The sequence below is a fragment of the Brachyhypopomus gauderio genome, unplaced genomic scaffold (genome assembly GCF_052324685.1).
Source record: "Brachyhypopomus gauderio isolate BG-103 unplaced genomic scaffold, BGAUD_0.2 sc117, whole genome shotgun sequence".
NCBI lineage: Eukaryota > Metazoa > Chordata > Actinopteri > Gymnotiformes > Hypopomidae > Brachyhypopomus > Brachyhypopomus gauderio.
Window position 1 is genome coordinate 570879 of NW_027506938.1, and position 18480 is coordinate 589358.

An 18480-nucleotide genomic window follows, 5' to 3' on the forward strand; every position below is an offset into this window, starting at 1 on the left:
GACTCATGGGGAAGTTCATCTTCTGTAACACAAGAGATGATGAGAAGACGGCCCCATCTATGGAAGATATTGCCTTCCTGACAATTATGGAGAAGGAACTGAAACAGGGTGATGACAACAGCTGGGAGGCTCCTCTCCCCTTCCGGAGCCCACGCCAGCGTCTGCCAAACAACTGTGAGCAGGCAAGGACTCGTCTTGCTGCAGTTACCAGGACGCTAAGGAAACACTCAGAAAAGAGAGAGTATTTCATTGAGTTCATGAGCAAGCTCTTTGAGAATGGTCATGCTGAAGTAGCACCACCTTCCCCACCAGATGAGGAGTGCTGGTATCTACCGTTCTTTGGAGTATATCATCCTCAGAAGCCTGGGCAGGTGAGGGTGGTATTCGACTCCAGCGCGCAATACCAAGGGGTGTCCCTCAATGATGTCCTTCTTACGGGCCCAAACATGAACAACAGTTTGCTCGGGGTATTGCTACGGTTTAGGAGGGAGCCAGTAGCAGTAACCACTGACATCCAGCAGATGTTCCATTGCTTTGTAGTACGTGAGGACCATCGGAATTTTCTGCACTTCCTCTGGCATCGTAATAATGACCTGGATGATGATGTCATTGAGTACAGGATGCGTGTACATGTCTTTGGAAATAGCCCGTCACCGTCCGTAGCCGCATATGGGCTCCGAAGAGCAGGGGTCACCAACGTGGTGCCCGCGGGCACCATGTCGCCCGCAAGGACGTCACGAGTCGCCTGCGGGCTTGTTTTAAAAATAGCTCACTGTAGTGCCATGCACCAAAGCGCTGCATCGTTTATGTTTTTGCTACTATTATAGATTGGCCGCGGTTGCTAGCGGTCTTCCTGCTTAGCAATTGACACTCGCACTCGCACCCCCCCCCCCCCCCCCCCCCGCTCAACAACTTTTCATTAGATTGATGCGAATTCATCTGGTAGCCCTCCGCAATAATTGGTCTCCAAGAAGTAGCTCCCAGTTTCAAAAAGGTTGGTGACCCCTGGACTAATCGGACTGGCGAGGCGGATCCTAGACGCGATGCTGTTGAAGGCCGGCCCAGAAAGGCTCACGCACGAGGTCCTGACCACGCTCATGACAGAGGTCTCAGCTATTCTAAACGCCCGCCCTCTGGTTCCTGTGTCGACAGACCCCAACTCCCCATTCATCCTGACGCCTGCAACACTTCTCACGCAGAAGGTTGGTGCCCTCCCTCCTCCCAAGGGTGAATTCGACAAGAAGGACCTCTACGGCAAGCAGTGGAGGCAGGTCCAAAGCCTCGCCACCACCCTTTGGCATCGATGGAAGGCTGAGTACCTCCCCACTCTGCAGAGACGCAGGAAGTGGAGAAAGGAGACATGCAATTTGAAAGAAGGGGATGTTATCCTCTTGAAAAATGACCAGTTGCAGAGGAACAACTGGCCCATGGGCATCATCATCGAGACTTTCCCCAGCACGGATGGGAGGGTAAGGAAGGTGGAGTTCAAGACTTTAAGGGACGGGTCAAGCCAGACTTTTCTGCGGCCAGTCTCTGAGGTCGTCCTACTTTCCCCAGAGACTGATTAGTGTTTATAGTACCTAAATTCACCTGGATAAAAGGTGGCATCTTTTTAGATACCAGGCGGGGAGTGTTCTGGACTGGGTTCATTGTAAAAGTATTCTATGTGTTATTTACCTTTCTTGCCACTAGGTGGCGTTTGAGATTTACGGTAAGCCTGTGACGTATATAGAATGTGACCGTTAGTTTTGTTTTGTTTGTCAGACCAGTTTTGAACACGGAAGATTTAACAGCTTACATATTTGCGCCCATCGTCATGTGAAATCACTTGTAGAAGCATCGTCTGTCAGTATTTTCATGGATATGTTTATGTATAAACATAAGATGTGTATATTTCTGCAGTTTGTAATTTCATTGATGTAACCGTTGTTGATCATTTAGCATCTCGCTATTTCATATGTTAAGCTAGTTAGTATCTTGCTAGGCTAGTTCTAGGCTTTATGCTTGAAGTAGATGTACTAGATATGGTAATAAGTACATATTTTTTGCTGATTGTGTGTCTTATTTTGCTTCTTTATTTTAGTTTACCCCTTTGCACTCTGTTGATTTGAATAAATTCTCCAAATCCAACTGGTGCGTTGTAGGAGTCATCTGTCTGTCTAATTAAGGAAGGGGAACTCTTTAATGAGGGCAGAACAGAAATAATAATCACGTACTGTTTCAATGTGGACGACACGTTCTGAGAAGGAAACAGAGGGACAAACACAGAAAGTGAAATCAAATTTTAGTCATTTTGTTTATATGAGGGTCAAACATGCATCTTCCTTATATGATAATAACATCAATGTGTCTAAAGACCCTTACACACACACACACTCACACAAACTAAAACAATTGTCAAAACATTTTATTTATGCGTTTGTGTGTGTGTGTGTGTGTGTGTGTGTGTGTGTGTGTGTGTTTGTGTGTGTGAGAGAGAGAGAGAGAGAGAGAGAGAGAGAGAAAGATACAGACTGAGTGATTCTTACTAGTAAGAACGGGATGTTCTCAGCTTCCATCTCCTTCTCTGTGTTTCTGATTTGATCTGAAAGAGATGCTATTTCTCCACTCATCTCCTCAATCTTCCTCCTCATCATGTGACTCTTCAGCTCCTCTTCCTCCTTCAGTGCAGCTATTCTTGCTGCTTCTTCATCTCTTAGAAACTGGTGGATCTTCTCAAACTCCTCCTTTATCTGCCTCTCTGTGTGCTGGGCCTGATACTGGAATGGGAGATGATGAGGAAATATTAACTGTCCAAATGTGTGTGTTTCATTATGGTGTACGTGGACAGTGATCACAGCACCATTCAGAACTCAGAGTGACCTTTCACCTTAATGTGTGCTGCTGTTTTCTCACTGGCTTGTTTATGTTCCTCTAAGACCTTCAGATGCTGCTGTAGAGACTCCAGTGAGGTCTTGAGTTTGTTCTGTAAAAATGGCAGAGGACGGTACAAGTCTTACAGGATTTAATCTCAGTGTCTGTATCTGTGCTGGAGATTACAAAGATTACAAAATAATGTCAAGAATGAAAAGAATACCACGTTTACTCTTTGACCAAGTTTCGTTTACTGTAAAATAGTAATACTATATATTTACAGTATGTGTGTAAAAATGTTATTTATATTTTAATTTTGAATAAATAAACTTTAAATATAATAACTGTGAAGGTTTGATTTAATTTCAAATCCCATCCCCTGACAGGTTTAATCTAGCCTATTTAATATTCATTTCAAAATAATCTAAACCATGGAAGAAAACAGATATTACAGTTAAATATATATAGTATGTTTCATACCTTAAAGTCACAAACAGCTTCATCTACTGGACAGCAGTCGTGAGTTTTATGTGCCTTTGAAATCTGACACACCACACACACAGGCTGTTGGTCCTCCAGACAGAAGACTTTGAGTTTCTCATTGTGCAGACTGCAAATCACCTCAGACCCTGCTGAAGATCTCTGACTCCTGCTCGCTAGAAAAGACTCACACAGGTTCTTTAGTGCAAGATTAAGAGGAGGGTTGGAATTAAAGGATCTTCTTCTACAAACTGGACATTCTTGAGATCTCTTGGTTTGCCAGAACTGCTGCAGACAGGTTTTACACACACTGTGGGTACATGGCAGTAAAACAGGTTCCCTGAAGATGTCACAGCACACAGGACATGAAAACTCTTCTTCTGACAGAGTGTTTGTAGCAGCCATTTCCTCCAACAGCTGCTGTAATAGATCGTTCTGCCCAAACGTCAATTCCGTAGGCTAAGTGTAGTTCTTCATCCAGGTTAGCGAGTTTAAGGAGTTGATGCCAGAGTATAGAGATCATCAAAACATTTATGCCAGACGTGAGTCAAGACAGGTGTGGCATTCAAAGATTTACTCACTTAAATGGGCAGCTGTGTACAGGGAGGAGGGGACTGTTTAAATAAGTCAAAAAGATGAAAACCTTTATGATCTTTCCACCAGATGGCGCCAATTCACTATTGATTCACCTGATTGAATCGGAGAACGTCAGCTAACACTGCCTTAGTTTTTACAGTTTAGTTACAGTCTGTAATGTCTCCTTTTGCCCAAACATCACTTTCACATTTAGGTCTTCTGTCATAAACACTGTAGCATAGGAGAGAATCAGTCACTGTAGTCCTTTATCCAGCTGAGGAAGTTTAGTCTCCTTTCATAAATAAGGCAGAAATAAGTGAATACCAGATTTAAGAGGTTCTCATTATATTAATTACTCACCTGAACACAGAATTAATAAAGACTAGTGTGGTGTTACATGGTTAACTTCCTTGTACATCTGTGTATGGAGGGGTGGAGCTGTTTGTGAAGGAGATAACAAATAAGGTTTGTAGTTGGTAGTTTGTCCTCACTAGGGAGTAGTAGTCCACTAACAATTAATAATTACTGATCACGAAAACCTCAACTCAGTCTGTGTGTATTTATAATTATATAATAATAATAATAACCTTTATTTGTGAAGCACCTTTCATACATACATGCAACTCAAAGTGCTTTACAGAATAAATAAAAAAGAAACATTAAAAGGAAGCAAAAATAAGAAGACAAAAGGAAAAGAGAAATTAAAGATAAAAAGGAAACAAACACAATCAGGGTATCTGCACATTTTTAAATCTCAAATTCAGTGACTTTTAAGACCTTTTTAATACCACTCACAAGAAAAAATAATACCAGGGTTGCCAACTTTTCAAGATCGCTTGAGGGTGTGGCGAGTGTAAGTTGTTGACGGGGGGGGCAACAGCACACGGGGACCTCGCGCAGGGGCGGAGCCACCGCGATTACGTCATTGTCGGCACTCGGAACCTCGCGCCGGTCGCGATGCCGTAGAAATACTCCCATGGACTCCTATGGTAATTCAGGAATGCGGAAGTAAACGTGCCATGGGGAGACCAATAGTTCCAAACATGCTATAGTTCCAGCATTGAACTGCGTTTATTTGAAGCATTTCTGCGGCTGTTTTTTTGGTAAGTTAATGAATTATTCATCGTTTCCTATATAATCCTCCATAAATGTGATTAGTATTACTGTTATAGTTAAGTGGTCACTTGTTAGTTTATTTCTGCATTTTAGATACCTTTAGTAAATAATTTTAGTAAAATACTGTGCTCTTCTTCAGGGCTCTCATTACTGTGCTTAATTGCAATTTGACATTCATTACAAATTTTGGAATATTTGATTACTTGATTCACAATGTAGCCTGTCAGATGATAGAGAGCACAGGTCTCCATTTTTGTGTAGTCAGGTGAGGGTGTAGTCACAGGGTTGTGCTCCAACAGGTCATCCACTCTGATGCCAGGACTGGGAAATTCCTCTTTAGCATCCAGGAAGTCTGCCAATAGGCTACTGTCATCCTCCTGATAGCTTCCTGATTTTAGTGTAATAAGAAACTGTCCAACTGATATTGATCTTAGTGCCTGGTGAAACTCTACAGGAGTTGGGACTGGATTCCTCTGTCTTATGCAGCTAAACAGGTTTTCAAGACAGTCTTGTGTAAACCTGCTTGTCAACACAAAAAAGTGTCCCTGGGCCAGCATGTCTTCTTGGATTGACAATATTGTGGATGTTGCCATAATCGTTTGCACAGGTTTCCAGCTACCCTGTCGACCAATCTTCAGACCATGAAACAACTGGATCATTTGCTGAAGGAACATGATTGATTTATGATATTGATGGTTATTATGCCTGCTCAGTGCCATTACTGGGTGGCGAGAAGACATGATGTCAAACCAGTGGTTCACCTGCTCCAGGAACCATGCTGTTGTCAGGTAAGAGTCAGCTCGTTGTTCTTGCTCCACCATGTATTTCAGCCCGGCACTTGTTGCTTTGCTAAAGACATTTAATGCAGGGCCTTCCTTCATCTTGTCAAAATGACTGGGGTGAAGGGTTTTATGTGACACATTTGGAGCAATTTTTAGTGTCATCCCCTCTTGAAAAGCCACCAAATCTTGCAACGGGCCAATCAAAGCTTCACAGGAAGAGAGCTTCTCCCTCTCCACTTTATCTGGAGGAATTGTAAACGTCTGTCCACGGACAAGGGCACTTCTCAAGTTCTTAACTAGATGTGGGACATCTGGCATAAAGTATAGCCTTCTGTCTGGTTTTGCTGGATGTGGAATAGATGTTTTATTATGGTCCACTCCGAAAGCCTTCCACATTGCCCAATTAGGGCTGCCCATGTCAGTGGTGATATTAATAACATGTAGGCCTATGGAGTCTGCTCTGTGAATAATGTCTAAAATGAGTGGTTTATAAACTGCCCCATCAGTGGAGTTACCACTGTAGTGGTAAGCCACAACTTGTTTCCAGTGTGTTGTGCTCCCTGCCAACATAAAAGCACATGCATGCGTTGCTTCTCCTGTGTGGCCAGGTAAAAGTCACATCCCCATAAAGCTTCCCTGTTCCCAGGTGCAGTTCCACGCTTGGTGTGATTGACATCTCATCAAGAGTCAGCACACATTCCTTCTCCACCTCATTTAGGCTATCTACCTTCAGCTTAAGCATGTCAAACACTTCCCCCAATATTCCTGGTTCCATCTTTATAAACTGTAGTCTTCTTTGCAGGGTTCTAATGTCAGGGAGAGGAATCTTCATGTCCTGCAGGAGCTTGTAGCCTTTTGAGCCTGTAGAGTTTTATGGCCTTTTTAATGTCATTACCCCATCTGATGCACCTCTTGCTCTTCATTCCAATTGCATTCATCTGAGTTTTAGAAAAAACTGCTCCAAATTTCTTTTCCCTAACTAAATTTTTTCTCCATAGGACTGCATTTATTCTTTTTTGTCGTTTAAGGGCTGCTTCTAAACATTTTATTTGTGTTTTTAGGTTCTTCCTCAGGTCTCTCTCACTTACCCCTGGCTCACTTGGATGCTGCACACTCGTACTTGGCTCACTGCTTTCTGGTATACCTCTCTCAGTCTCCTCACAGCCTCCACCTTCCCTTATTTCACATCCCTCACTTTCCCTTCTCCGTCTCTCCTCATTTCCTTCAGTAATATCTGAAATGATTGCATGGCATTGTTAGGTTTAAAAAACGGGATTAGCAATTGAAATACAAATAAACTTTATTCATTATAATTATATGAATTATTATTTAAAATCATTCATACCAAATTTTATTTTAGGACAATATGTGTGGTCACTCGTCACTGCAAGAGAAATGACAGGAGATTTTGGGGTTCTCAGAGCAGGGGCCTTCCTTTTCTTAGGCTCAGGACGATGGATAAATATGGTTGGAACAGCATCAGCTTTCAATTTCACTTGGCCTGTTTTGGTTGTCGTGAATTGTTCTCCCTCAAAGTGTGCCTGCAGAATGAGTTTAAATTCCTCACAGAATCTCAGACCACATATCATATCTTTATTTGAAGTCAGGTGCGTAATGCAACACAAAAATGAAACAATAAATCATGATCTGCACATTTGGTGTATGAGCAGAACTTACTGCACATAGTTTTCTGTTATTGTAATTTCTTGTGATGGTCAGGTTGATTCTACTGATTTGGGCCAACCACTTTTTTCTTCTGTAGGTATCTTTTGGAAACCCATACATCCGGATCCCTTTCTCGGACCCGATTGGTACATCCAAATGCTGCACAGCCAACCATGTTCAATAAGAAATCAATCTGTAGATTATACTTAAACACAGGATAAGATGGTGAAATATCCTATGCCACTCCCATACTCCTCACAAGGCCCTACCGCCCATCTTCTCTCCAACAACCATAACCGTGCATGTTATTAACCAACCAACCACTATTAGAACACTGCAACATCTATGAACTGATACTGGCTCGGCAAGGATCCAGAAGCACAGAGTACTATGTTCATGGTCCATTGCTTCAACTGCCAAGTACTCAGATCATCACATCAACCTGGACTGACCTTCAAACAAAGCAACAACGACATCCTAAACACACACCAGTTGTTTGAGCAGAACACAACAACAGCTACAATCTGATACTGGCTCGGCAAGGATCCAGAATCACAGCGTGCTATGTTCATGGTCACTTGCCTCAACTGCCACGTACTCAGACCACAACACAGCCCTAGACAGACCTTCACGCAAAGTAACAGCAACGCCCACAACCACTTACAAGCTCTTCACTGGGGTCATCAGGTGGGCACCTCCCTTCGTTGGTGTTTCATTGATTTGAGCCCACAACACCTCCAGGAGGCTCAACGGTGAGGGCTGGCGTCCCAGCCTCACCCCCCTCAAAGCTTGCTGTTCAACCACCTTTTATGTTACCCATTTCACCTTCCCAACGTCTCACTCATAAGACCGGTCAAGCCACCTTTATGGGACATGCCCCCAAGTAGTCTGTGCCCTCTTAATCCACAGCCATTGGCTAGCTCTTTCAGCTACCACCGACAGCTCCTTCACAGCTGATCTTAACTTTCTCCCTCTAAGGCAGAACTGTGTTAACAACGATGTCATAGATTTAGCCACAAAGCCCCTAGCACCTACTTCTACTGGTCTTATGTGCGCCTGCCATCCGCGTTCTCGCACATTAGCCACCAAGTCAGCGTATTTTAACTTTTTCCTCTCAAATGCTTCATCAACCGCGTCTTCAAACGGAACCGTTAATTCGATAAAGTAAACAATCCGTTTACTTTCCGAGTACAACACCATATCGGGCCTCAATGAAGTTACTGCTATGCACTCCGGAACCTGTAGTTTTCTCCCTATATCTACTAGAAGTTTCCAATCTCGTGCTTCACCCCACCTGCCAACATCAACGGCACAATCGTGTTCTCCTGCACATTGACCCTCCCTCACAAACCTACTTGCGTACCGATTACCAACACTAGTCAATGCATTAACCTCTAAGCACTTCTTATCAAATAAACACGCTAGCACACTTAGAACTTGATTATGCCTCCATGTATATCGCCCCTGTGACAAACTAACAGTTTGATGGGAAACGAAAATGTTAGGGATGAATTAATTTATGTATTTAATGATGTTATTTTAGTGTTGTAATGTGGCTAATGAATTAATTTATATATTTAATGATGTTATTTTAGTGTTGTAGTGTAGACTACAGAATAAATAGTAGTTTTTATTTATATAGTTTATATATATTTATATAGTTTTTATTTATATAGTATTTATATAGTAGAATAAATATTTATTATTTATTTATTTATAATAGTAGAATAAATAGTAGTAGTAGCAGTTAAATGTGTTTTTAGTGTTGTTTTGTGGGCTAAATAAATCTATGCCTGAACCTTTAATAGTGCAGGCTGCTTCAACAGGCTATTTGTAACTCTAGTTTTGTTCAAAGATACTATAAAAAATTATATCAATAAATATTTTTATCATCAAGTTGTTAGTATGTGGAAAATGATAATTAATGCATATTATGTTGTAATATTTACCAGAAATATGGTAACCGCTGATGTCTTTCCCGCTTAAAACCTTTCAGTGCTCGTGTTTGATTGGAACTGTACGGGACTCCATGAACCACGTGACCTCTGAGCGGCAAGATCAGAGTGTCACAACTCTCTCTTTCTACGGCTCTGCCTCTCTCACAATCCCCCACCTACTGATTATCACACACACCTGTCTCTAATTCCCTCTCACTCCTTACAAGTCCACAGGTCCTGCAGGTCGGTGCGGTGCAATCCCACGACACCATCCTCGTTGTCTGCTGCTTCTGTTACCCAGTTACATTTCCCTGATGAGTAAGCTGCACTGAAGGAGATGCACTGAAGGAGGAAGAGGAGCAGAAGAGTCACATGATGAGGAGGAAGATTGAGGAGATGAGTGGAGAAATAGCATCTCTTTCAGATCAAATCAGAAAAACAGAGAAGGAGATGGAAGCTGAGAACATCCCGTTCTTACTAGTAAGAATCACAACTGCTGCTGTGGATGGAGGCGACCAGTAGGGGGCCCGCCGTACCGTGACACAGGGACAATACAGCAGAGGAGGAGATCAGGAAAACACTTACAGATCAAACACTTAATCAGGATCAATACAGCAGAGGAGGAGATCAGGAAATCACTTACAGATCAAACACTTAATCAGGAACAATACAGCAGAATGATCATCACTCTTATACACTTGGACTGCTGAACATTATTTATTATGGTATCATTATGGTAAGAGATTCCAGTCAGGACATCAGATCCATATATCTCACATGTAACATTCACATTCAGTGGACTCAATCTTTCTGATGATTCAGGTTATAAAAATGTAATGACAATGATTCTAATATTTTGAAGAAAAACGTATTGACGTTTTCTAATATATAGTCAATATATAAAATGTTCATTATTACATGCATACAGATTATTTCAAGGCAACATTAACTTTGCTGTTCCACAGTTACTGATATCTTTGCTGGTAAGATCCTCATAGGAGAGGAACTGTAACTGCAGAATAATGGGAAAACAGTGTCAGTAAAAGTGTGTGTTATAGTGCACAGGTGTGAACTGGTTAGAAGATCAGTGAATGTCACTTTCCCCCTGTCCCAGTCCAGCTGAACTCTGACCCTCTGCAGTTCCTCTGTAGGTGTGAAGTAGTGATCTGTCTGTCCTGGGCAGCGTGTCCAGTAAGTGCCCGGATTGTAGCCCAGACTCCACACTGAATCCCAGACCCTCTCTCCCTTTCTCCATTCAGACTCTCTAATTACACCCAGTGCCCACTCATCACTGTCTCCAACATCAACATCCCAGCAGTGTGTCCCTGAGTTAAAGCCCTCAGAGCCCAGGACACACTCACACACATCAAATCTCTCTGGATTATCAGGAAGCAGTGAGTTCTGTGGTCTCTCTTCTACAGTAGTGAGATCATCAGACAGGTGGAGGTGTGGATGTGCAGTGTTGGGGTCCAGAGTAACAGGGTCTGAGGAGAGAGAACAGAATGAATCATCATGTTCTTCATGTGTTTATGTGATGAGGTCACATCTACAGACTGCAGGCCCTTTACTCTGAGTGAAATGCTGCAGTAGGTTGATGAGAGGGAAGTGATGGTGATGTGTGTTCACCACACACCCCTGCAGTACTTGTGTGCTTGTTTTGACGCTTGAAATTGTGTCTGTTTTATTCATTAATATATTTCTACATATCTTGGATTCATTATGTGAGTATCACATGTTACACTGAGTGTCACACTGCATGTGTGTATTATTAGTGTCTGTGTACTGAAGTGTGTGTGTGTCCTCATTAGTGGGTGGATACTGTTACAGTTCCCCCACTAAAGGGCGCTACTCCCAGAGTGACTAACACCAGTGGACAGTCCCCAGACTGAAGGACAGGACCAGAGGACGAGGACCACAGTGTCCAGACCCCCCAGGAGCAGATCCTCCAGGGAGGAGTCCACCGACGTGCCACAACTACAACACCCTCCCCAGGACAACAGGGGGCTACACACACAACACAGACACAGTGACAGACAGAAACACAGACACAGTGATGCCATGACAACACCAAGGAAAACTCTCGTACCAACACAAAGATGTTATCAGTGACACAGACAGATGCAGACATGTACACAAAAACAGCAACAGAGATACAGACAAGGACACAGACACAAAGATGGCGACAGGGATACACACCGACAGGGACAGACAAACAGACAAGGGAGGGTCCTGGCCGACATGCAGGGAACCTGCTGGTCCCTGGGGGGGCGCCGACCCACAGAGGCTGGAGCAGGGGGTGTCTGCTTGGGCTCAGCTGGACTCTGGGCTGTGGGGAGGTGGAGATGTGTCTGGGTGTTTGGAGTGCTGTGTCCTGTTCCTGGAACAGTGTGGGTGTAGAACCTCCTCCACCTCCATCTGTCAGCACTGCTAGGATCTCCACCTTCACAACCACACTCCTCTGAGCACTACGACTCCTCTTAATAGGATGGAGGATTGTGGGAAGCCCCTTAGCCTGGAGTCTCAAGGACCCGCGTCCCACTCCATACAGCCCTATAGGGTCAGACTCAGGGTGATGGGGAGTGGGTGGTGTAGAGGTGGAGAGTGCGTGGTGTGTAGAGGGGAGAGTGGGTGGTGTAGAGGTGGAGAGTGGGTGGTGTGTAGAGGGGAGAGTGGGTGGTGTGTAGAGGTGGAGAGTGGGTGGTGTGTAGAGGGGGAGAGTGGGTGTTGTGTAGAGGTGGAGAGTGGGTGGTGTAGAGGTGGAGAGTGGGTGGTGTGTAGAGGGGAGAGTGGGTGGTGTAGAGGTGGAGAGTGGGTGGTGTGTAGAGGGGAGAGTGGGTGGTGTGTAGAGGTGGAGAGTGGGTGGTGTGTAGAGGGGGAGAGTGTGTGGTGTGTAGAGGGGGAGAGTGGGTGGTGTGTAGAGGGGGAGAGTGGGTGGTGTGTAGAGGGGAGAGTGGGTGGTGTGTAGAGGTGGAGAGTGGGTGGTGTGTAGATGTGGAGAGTGGGTGGTGTAGATCTCCTCATGGACTGACTGTCTCTCCTCAGACCAGCAGTCAACTGGTCGTCCCCCTCACTGTTTATACTAATACAGCCTTTAATACTGGAATAGTTCATGTACCAAACACACAATGTTAATGTTTCTCTCTCTAAAGAGTTCTAATTGTGAGGAGAACAGAATTACTCTAATTAATCAAAGAACACCAAAACTCACAGTACTGGAGAATCTTCTGCATTCTCTCCCAGACTCTGAACTTCAGGTTGGAAAGATGTTTTGCTACATTGATCAGAGCTCCTGACACCTTCTCATGTTGTTTTGGGGTGTGATGAACTCTGGAAGTGTATAAAGCTGTATTATCATAATATTTTAGCATATATCATATTCTAATTATTTAACATTTAAATTAACACATGAAAAAAATTTCACATGAAATATACAAAGCTGTATTATTATCTTTCATTAAACATATCAGTGTATCTAACCACGTTTTGCACATAATCAGTATCAAAAATGTATTTATATTTTCTTAAATACCGTCTTCATATATCATGTTTCTGAAATAACAGAGACCACATACTGAAGATTTGAATGTATGAGAACAATTTCACAAACACAATGTGTAACATAATATATCAAACAGAAATAATAATCATTTACTTTTTCAGTGTGGACGACACGTTCTGATAAGGAAACAGAGGAACAAACACAGAAAGTGAAATCAAATTTTAGTCATTTTGTTTATATAAGGGTCAAACATGCATCTTCCTTATATGATAACATCAATGTGTCTAAAGACCCTCACACACACACACACACACGCGCGCACGCACACACACAAACTAAAACAAATGTCAAAACATTTTACTTATGCATTTGTGTGTGTGTGTGTGTGTGTGTGTGTGAGAGAGAGAGACAGAGAGAGAGAGAGAGAGAGAGAGAGAGAGAGAGAGAGAGAAAGATACAGACTGAGTGATTCTTACTAGTAAGAACGGGATGTTCTCAGCTTCCATCTCCTTCTCTGTGTTTCTGATTTGATCTGAAAGAGATGCTATTTCTCCACTCATCTCCTCAATCTTCCTCCTCATCATGTGACTCTTCTGCTCCTCTTCCTCCTTCAGTGCAGCTATTCTTGCTGCTTCTTCATCTCTTAGAAACTGGTGGATCTTCTCAAACTCCTCCTTTATCTGCCTCTCTGTGTGCTGGGCCTGATACTGGAATGGGAGATGATGAGGAAATATAAACTGTCCAAATGTGTGTGTTTCATTATGGTGTACGTGGACAGTGATCACAGCACCATTCAGAACACAGAGTGACCTTTCACCTTAATGTGTGCTGCTGTTTTATCACAGACTTGTTTATGTTCCTCTAAGACCTTCAGATGCTGCTGTAGAGACTCCAGTGAGGTCTTGAGTTTGTTCTGTAAAATACGGGTTTAGTAGAGGACAGTGTGAGTCTTATAGGACTCATCACTGCATCTGTATAGATGTGCTGGAGATTACAGTGATTATAATGACTGAACACAATGGCATGATTACTATGATTCCTTATCATCCTTTTACTATCAAATTGAGATGTATGATATATTGTAGCAGGATGTATATCAATATTTTTATTTATATTTTCACGATGAATGAAGGTCTGATTTAGTTGTCTGAAATCTCATCATCTGACAAATTTAATCTAGACTGTCTAACATATATTTCAAGATAATTGTAAACACTGGAAAAACATTACAGTTAAACATTAGTGTATATTTCATACCTTAAAGTCACACACAGCTTCCTCTACTGGACAGCAGTCATGAGTTTTATGCTCCTTTGAAATCTGACACACCACACACACAGGCTGTTGGTCCTCCAGACAGAAGACTTTGAGTTTCTCATTGTGCAGACTGCAGAGAACCTCAGACCCTGCTGAAGATCTCTGACTCCTGCTCGCTAGAAAAGACTCACACAGGTTCTTTAATGCACGATTAAGGGGAGGTTCAGATTTAGAAGATCTTCTCCTACAAACTGGACATTCTTGAGATCCCTTGGTTTCCCAGAACTGCTGCAGACAGGTTTTACACACACTGTGGGTACATGACAGTAAAACAGGATCCCTGAAGATGTCACAGCACACAGGACATGAAAACTCTTCTTCTGACAGAGGGTTTGTAGCAGCCATTTCCTCCAACAGCTGCTGTGCTGTTTCTCTGTAATGTCTCCTTCTGTACAAATTTCACTTTCACTTTTAGATCGTCTGTAATAAACACAGTAGCACAGGAGAGAATCAGTCACTGTAGTCCTTTATCCAGCTGAGGAAGTTTAGACTCCTTTTAGAAATAAGGCAGAAAGAAGTAAATACCAGAGTTAAGAGGTTTTCATAATATTTATAACTCACCTGAACGCAGAATTAATAAAGACTATGTGTGTCATTCCCAGATTTACTTCCTCAAACAGGGAGGTCTGTACAGGGAGGAGGAGCTTCGGTTTAAGAGCTAATATGCTGCAAAACATACATGATTTCTCCACCAGATGGCGACAGTTCTGCAGCTGCAGAACAGATCACTGTTAGGATGTGTTCAATGGTCATACAAGAATGACTAAACTCAGGAGGTCAAAATATGAATCAGTTCTCATTTCAAAATCTTAATATTTTTAATTTGAAGATGTGAAATTACATTAAACGCATGTTATCATGAATATGTCATAAAAAGCTAAGACACGTGACACTGGGTCCTGGAGTAACTGTTCACAGAATGATCACACTGTGTAAGAAGGGCAGAAACCAGGAGAGCAGAGAGTGGAGGAAGAGTTTCAATCACGGTAACCTCAGCCAAATAAATAAAGTGGTGATTAAAGAATGACTAAACTCAGTAGGTCAAAAGATGAATCAGATCTCATTTCAAAACTTTAATATTTTTTACATTAATTAAATGAAATGACATTAAACACACGTTGCCATGAATACATATATTGTTAAAAGCCAAGACTCCTGACACTGGACCAGCAAAATCAAAGTTGTTGATTTCAAAAATTTGGCAGGCCGCCAAATGCATGCTGAATTATTGTGCAAATCTGTTTTTTGTTTTGTCACTAATTCACAGGTCGGTGTAAGAGGCCTTGCTTTAGCCACGGGAAAGTCTGCAACCCAACCTGAAACCAGGGGACTGGGTGGTCGTGAAGGGTTAAAGGAGGAGGAGCTGGTGAGCACAGAGGCAGAGTGCACGGAGTAGGTTACACCCCAGCTCCTATAGGGTGAAAGGAGGGTGTTCAGGGTGCCTCAGGTGAGTGGGAGGAGTGCAGAGTGGGTGTGCTCACACTCCAAGCACAACAACTGTCAAGAAAGGTCAACGATCACCCACCATGACCCCTATACTCCTGCTCATCCTGTGGGGGGTGTTGACACTTCCCCAGGAGGGGAGAGCAGGGATACAGGACACCATGCTTTACTTCACCTACCAGGACCCCTATTTTCCCTGCGAAAACCATTAGGGGACCTGTTGAACCGGAAGAGTGGAGATTTGAACATATATTTTTTTCAGAAACTCAGTACCAGGTTTAATCACTTTATCTGCGTGACATCTATGTACATAGGCAAAGCATTTCTTCATTGCAAAGCATTCTATCATTATCAACAGTATCATCATGTGTCGGTGAAAGCATTTCTTCATTGAAAAGCATGGGAACAGTTTGTCTTACCAGACCCTTCCCGATCGTCACCAGTCGAACCCCTCGGACCGTCAGTCCCCGCCTTGACTTTGCCCAACTTGCTTCATTGCAAAGCATTCTATCATTATCAACACTATCAGCATGTGTTAGCGAAAGCATTTCTTCATTGCAAAGCATGGGAACTTTTCTGAAAATAGATGAGGACTCAGACGTGGTTAAAATGATTAATTTATTAAAATATATAAATATATAAAATGAACAAAGACAAACACAAGACAGAGACAGACATGAGAGTCTCATTCAAGCATGACAACTCTGAGAACAAGGGGACAGTCCCCCTGCTTATATACAATCTTAAACACAATTCAGCAGTTCTAGCAAGCAAGTTTAGCACAGCATGTTCAAAACATAGGCGCCCAGCAGGCTACTTTGCCTCACGTGTGTGTATCTCCTAATATGGACTTCCCTAGAGTTAGCGGAAGAAACTGATGTATCAGTTGAACGGAGAGAAAGCTAACTAGTGACTAGTGACAACCAGTTAACAGAGTGCTCTTACCCTCTGCACTCTCCTTGACCTGGGTCACAGTATAGCACACATGCATAATATGAACTAAACACAAGTACAAGTATGATTACACTGAAACACACCATTAATGTCTAATCAAATGACATGTACTAAATCATAAAGTTCATAATGATCTCTTATAATAACTAAACATGATCTAATCAATAATTTCTGTCACACTGACATTACTTCTTGACAGAACCCAAGAGGGGCCAATTCTCAGTAGATCAGGAACAGAAACACCAGATCTTAACACTAACACTAGTGCATGTTTGTTACAGCTCAACAGTGCAGTACTGAGAAGAGAGGAAGGATTTGAAAACACCAGGAGGTCCTTAGACTCAATTGAAATGATATTACACCATTTGCAAACAATGATAGCAGAGCTTTGCAGTGGAGAAGAATGGAACGGTCAAGTGAAGGAGCCCTCACTAAAAAGAGTGATGGAGACGTCTGCACAGTGTCACACTGAGAGGAAGATACACTCCACAACAGAAAGAGAGTGATCACTCTCACTTAGGAGAACAGAAGAAGAGAGAAAGGTGGACCTGACCTGGGAGAAGAATGAAATGGAACGAGATCTCCAGAAAATAAAGGACAGAGTGACCTATCTGGAGAGATTCATAATGCAAGCAAGAAAAGAGAAGAGAGAGATGGAGGATGTGATGACCAGAGAGATTACACTGAAGGAACACACTGAAGGAGATGTACAGACTGAGAGATGGAGAGAGAGAGATGTAGAGAGTGAGAGAGATGGAGGCATAGAGAGGATCAAACAGAACAAGAAAAAAAATCTGAAGAAACACGAAGATGATTGGCATCAAATATATTTGGAGATGCGTGGTGAGAAAGAAAAAGAAACAATGATTGATGGATTGAAGGAAAATATTAAGGAAAAAGAGACAAAGTATGAAAACTTTAAGATGATGTGTTCAGTAGAGAGAAGGCCACATGTAAATCCATCCAAGGAAGGTCAGAAAACGAAAGAAAAGACCTGAATGTGAAAAGAAGCTACAGATGGAGAGGAGATGGATAGAAAGTGAGAGAAGGAGAGAAAGGAGAGAAAGTGAGAGAAAAAGAGAAAGTGAGAGAAGGAGAGAAAGGGGAGAAGAAAAAAAAGTGAGAGCAAGAGAGAAGAGGACCTGTATGGGAGCATGAATACAGAAATGGTGGAAGAGTTCAAGGAGGAACAACATCAAATAAAAAGGGAGAAAAGCATGAAGACAAAAAAGAAGAGACAGAAGGACGAAAAGCTGAAGGAAGCAGAGAAAAATGTGCTGAGAAAAACAGTAATGTTCAGCTTGAGAGGAATGAGAAAGAAATAAAAAGAAAGAAGAGAGGGAGCATAGAAAGAGGAGAAACAAAGTCCTCTGCCTGACAGACTGAGAGGAGTTAAAGTGTGCTGGACATGAGGACACACTGGGATCACACTGACCCCACTATAATGATATTCAGTTAATGATGTAATTTAATTGTAACACTAGATGTCACTAGTGAGATAACAATAGTTAAGCAGAACATGAATAGAGGGAGTAGGAAGAACACACGTTGAGCGAGTGGGAAATAAAACAAGACAAGTTTCTTAAAGTGTCTATCTTTATTGTATTAAGAACGAATACAATAACGTTACATGGTACCAGGAGTAAATCATAAAGCCCTCTCAACGGGCACGCGACCAGTCTTTCTGGCAGCCCCCGTGGGGCGCGACGCAGGATGGCCCCTCGCCAAGGACCCCAGCATGGAACTCCACCTCCCCCTGGTGATCGCTCCCCTGATCTGGCCTCCTGAGTGGTGCTCTCTTCCTCCATTTCCTCTTCTTCACCGTCTGAACACCAGATCATTGGCTCCACCGGGGTTT

At 42.7% G+C, this 18480-nt stretch overlaps 2 protein-coding genes and 1 long non-coding RNA gene across 3 annotated transcripts; 1 reads left to right on the plus strand and 2 right to left on the minus strand.

Moving 5' to 3' along the window:
* Positions 1-920: 920 nt before the first annotated feature.
* On the minus strand, positions 921-4887 carry LOC143497965 (E3 ubiquitin-protein ligase TRIM35-like). Its single transcript, XM_076993618.1, has 4 exons — positions 4795-4887; positions 2870-2965; positions 2529-2759; positions 921-2239 (listed from the first exon to the last, which is right to left on the minus strand). The coding sequence occupies exons 1-4, from the start codon at positions 4885-4887 to the stop codon at positions 2075-2077; spliced, it is 585 nt and encodes a 194-aa protein (XP_076849733.1). The 3' UTR covers positions 921-2074.
* A 271-nt stretch (positions 4888-5158) lies between these two features.
* On the plus strand, positions 5159-9014 carry LOC143497968 (uncharacterized). The gene is made up of 4 exons (XR_013125930.1): positions 5159-5813; positions 6869-6945; positions 7168-7414; positions 7570-9014. It is a non-coding gene; the product is annotated as an uncharacterized LOC143497968 (long non-coding RNA).
* Positions 9015-10074: 1060 nt separating this feature from the next.
* Positions 10075-14852, minus strand: LOC143497943 (E3 ubiquitin-protein ligase TRIM35-like). The gene is made up of 7 exons (XM_076993602.1): positions 14787-14852; positions 14166-14645; positions 13726-13821; positions 13385-13615; positions 13062-13084; positions 12618-12736; positions 10075-10893 (listed from the first exon to the last, which is right to left on the minus strand). The coding sequence occupies exons 2-7, from the start codon at positions 14568-14570 to the stop codon at positions 10355-10357; spliced, it is 1413 nt and encodes a 470-aa protein (XP_076849717.1). The 5' UTR covers positions 14571-14645; positions 14787-14852; the 3' UTR covers positions 10075-10354.
* Between the last annotated feature and the right edge of the window lie 3628 nt (positions 14853-18480).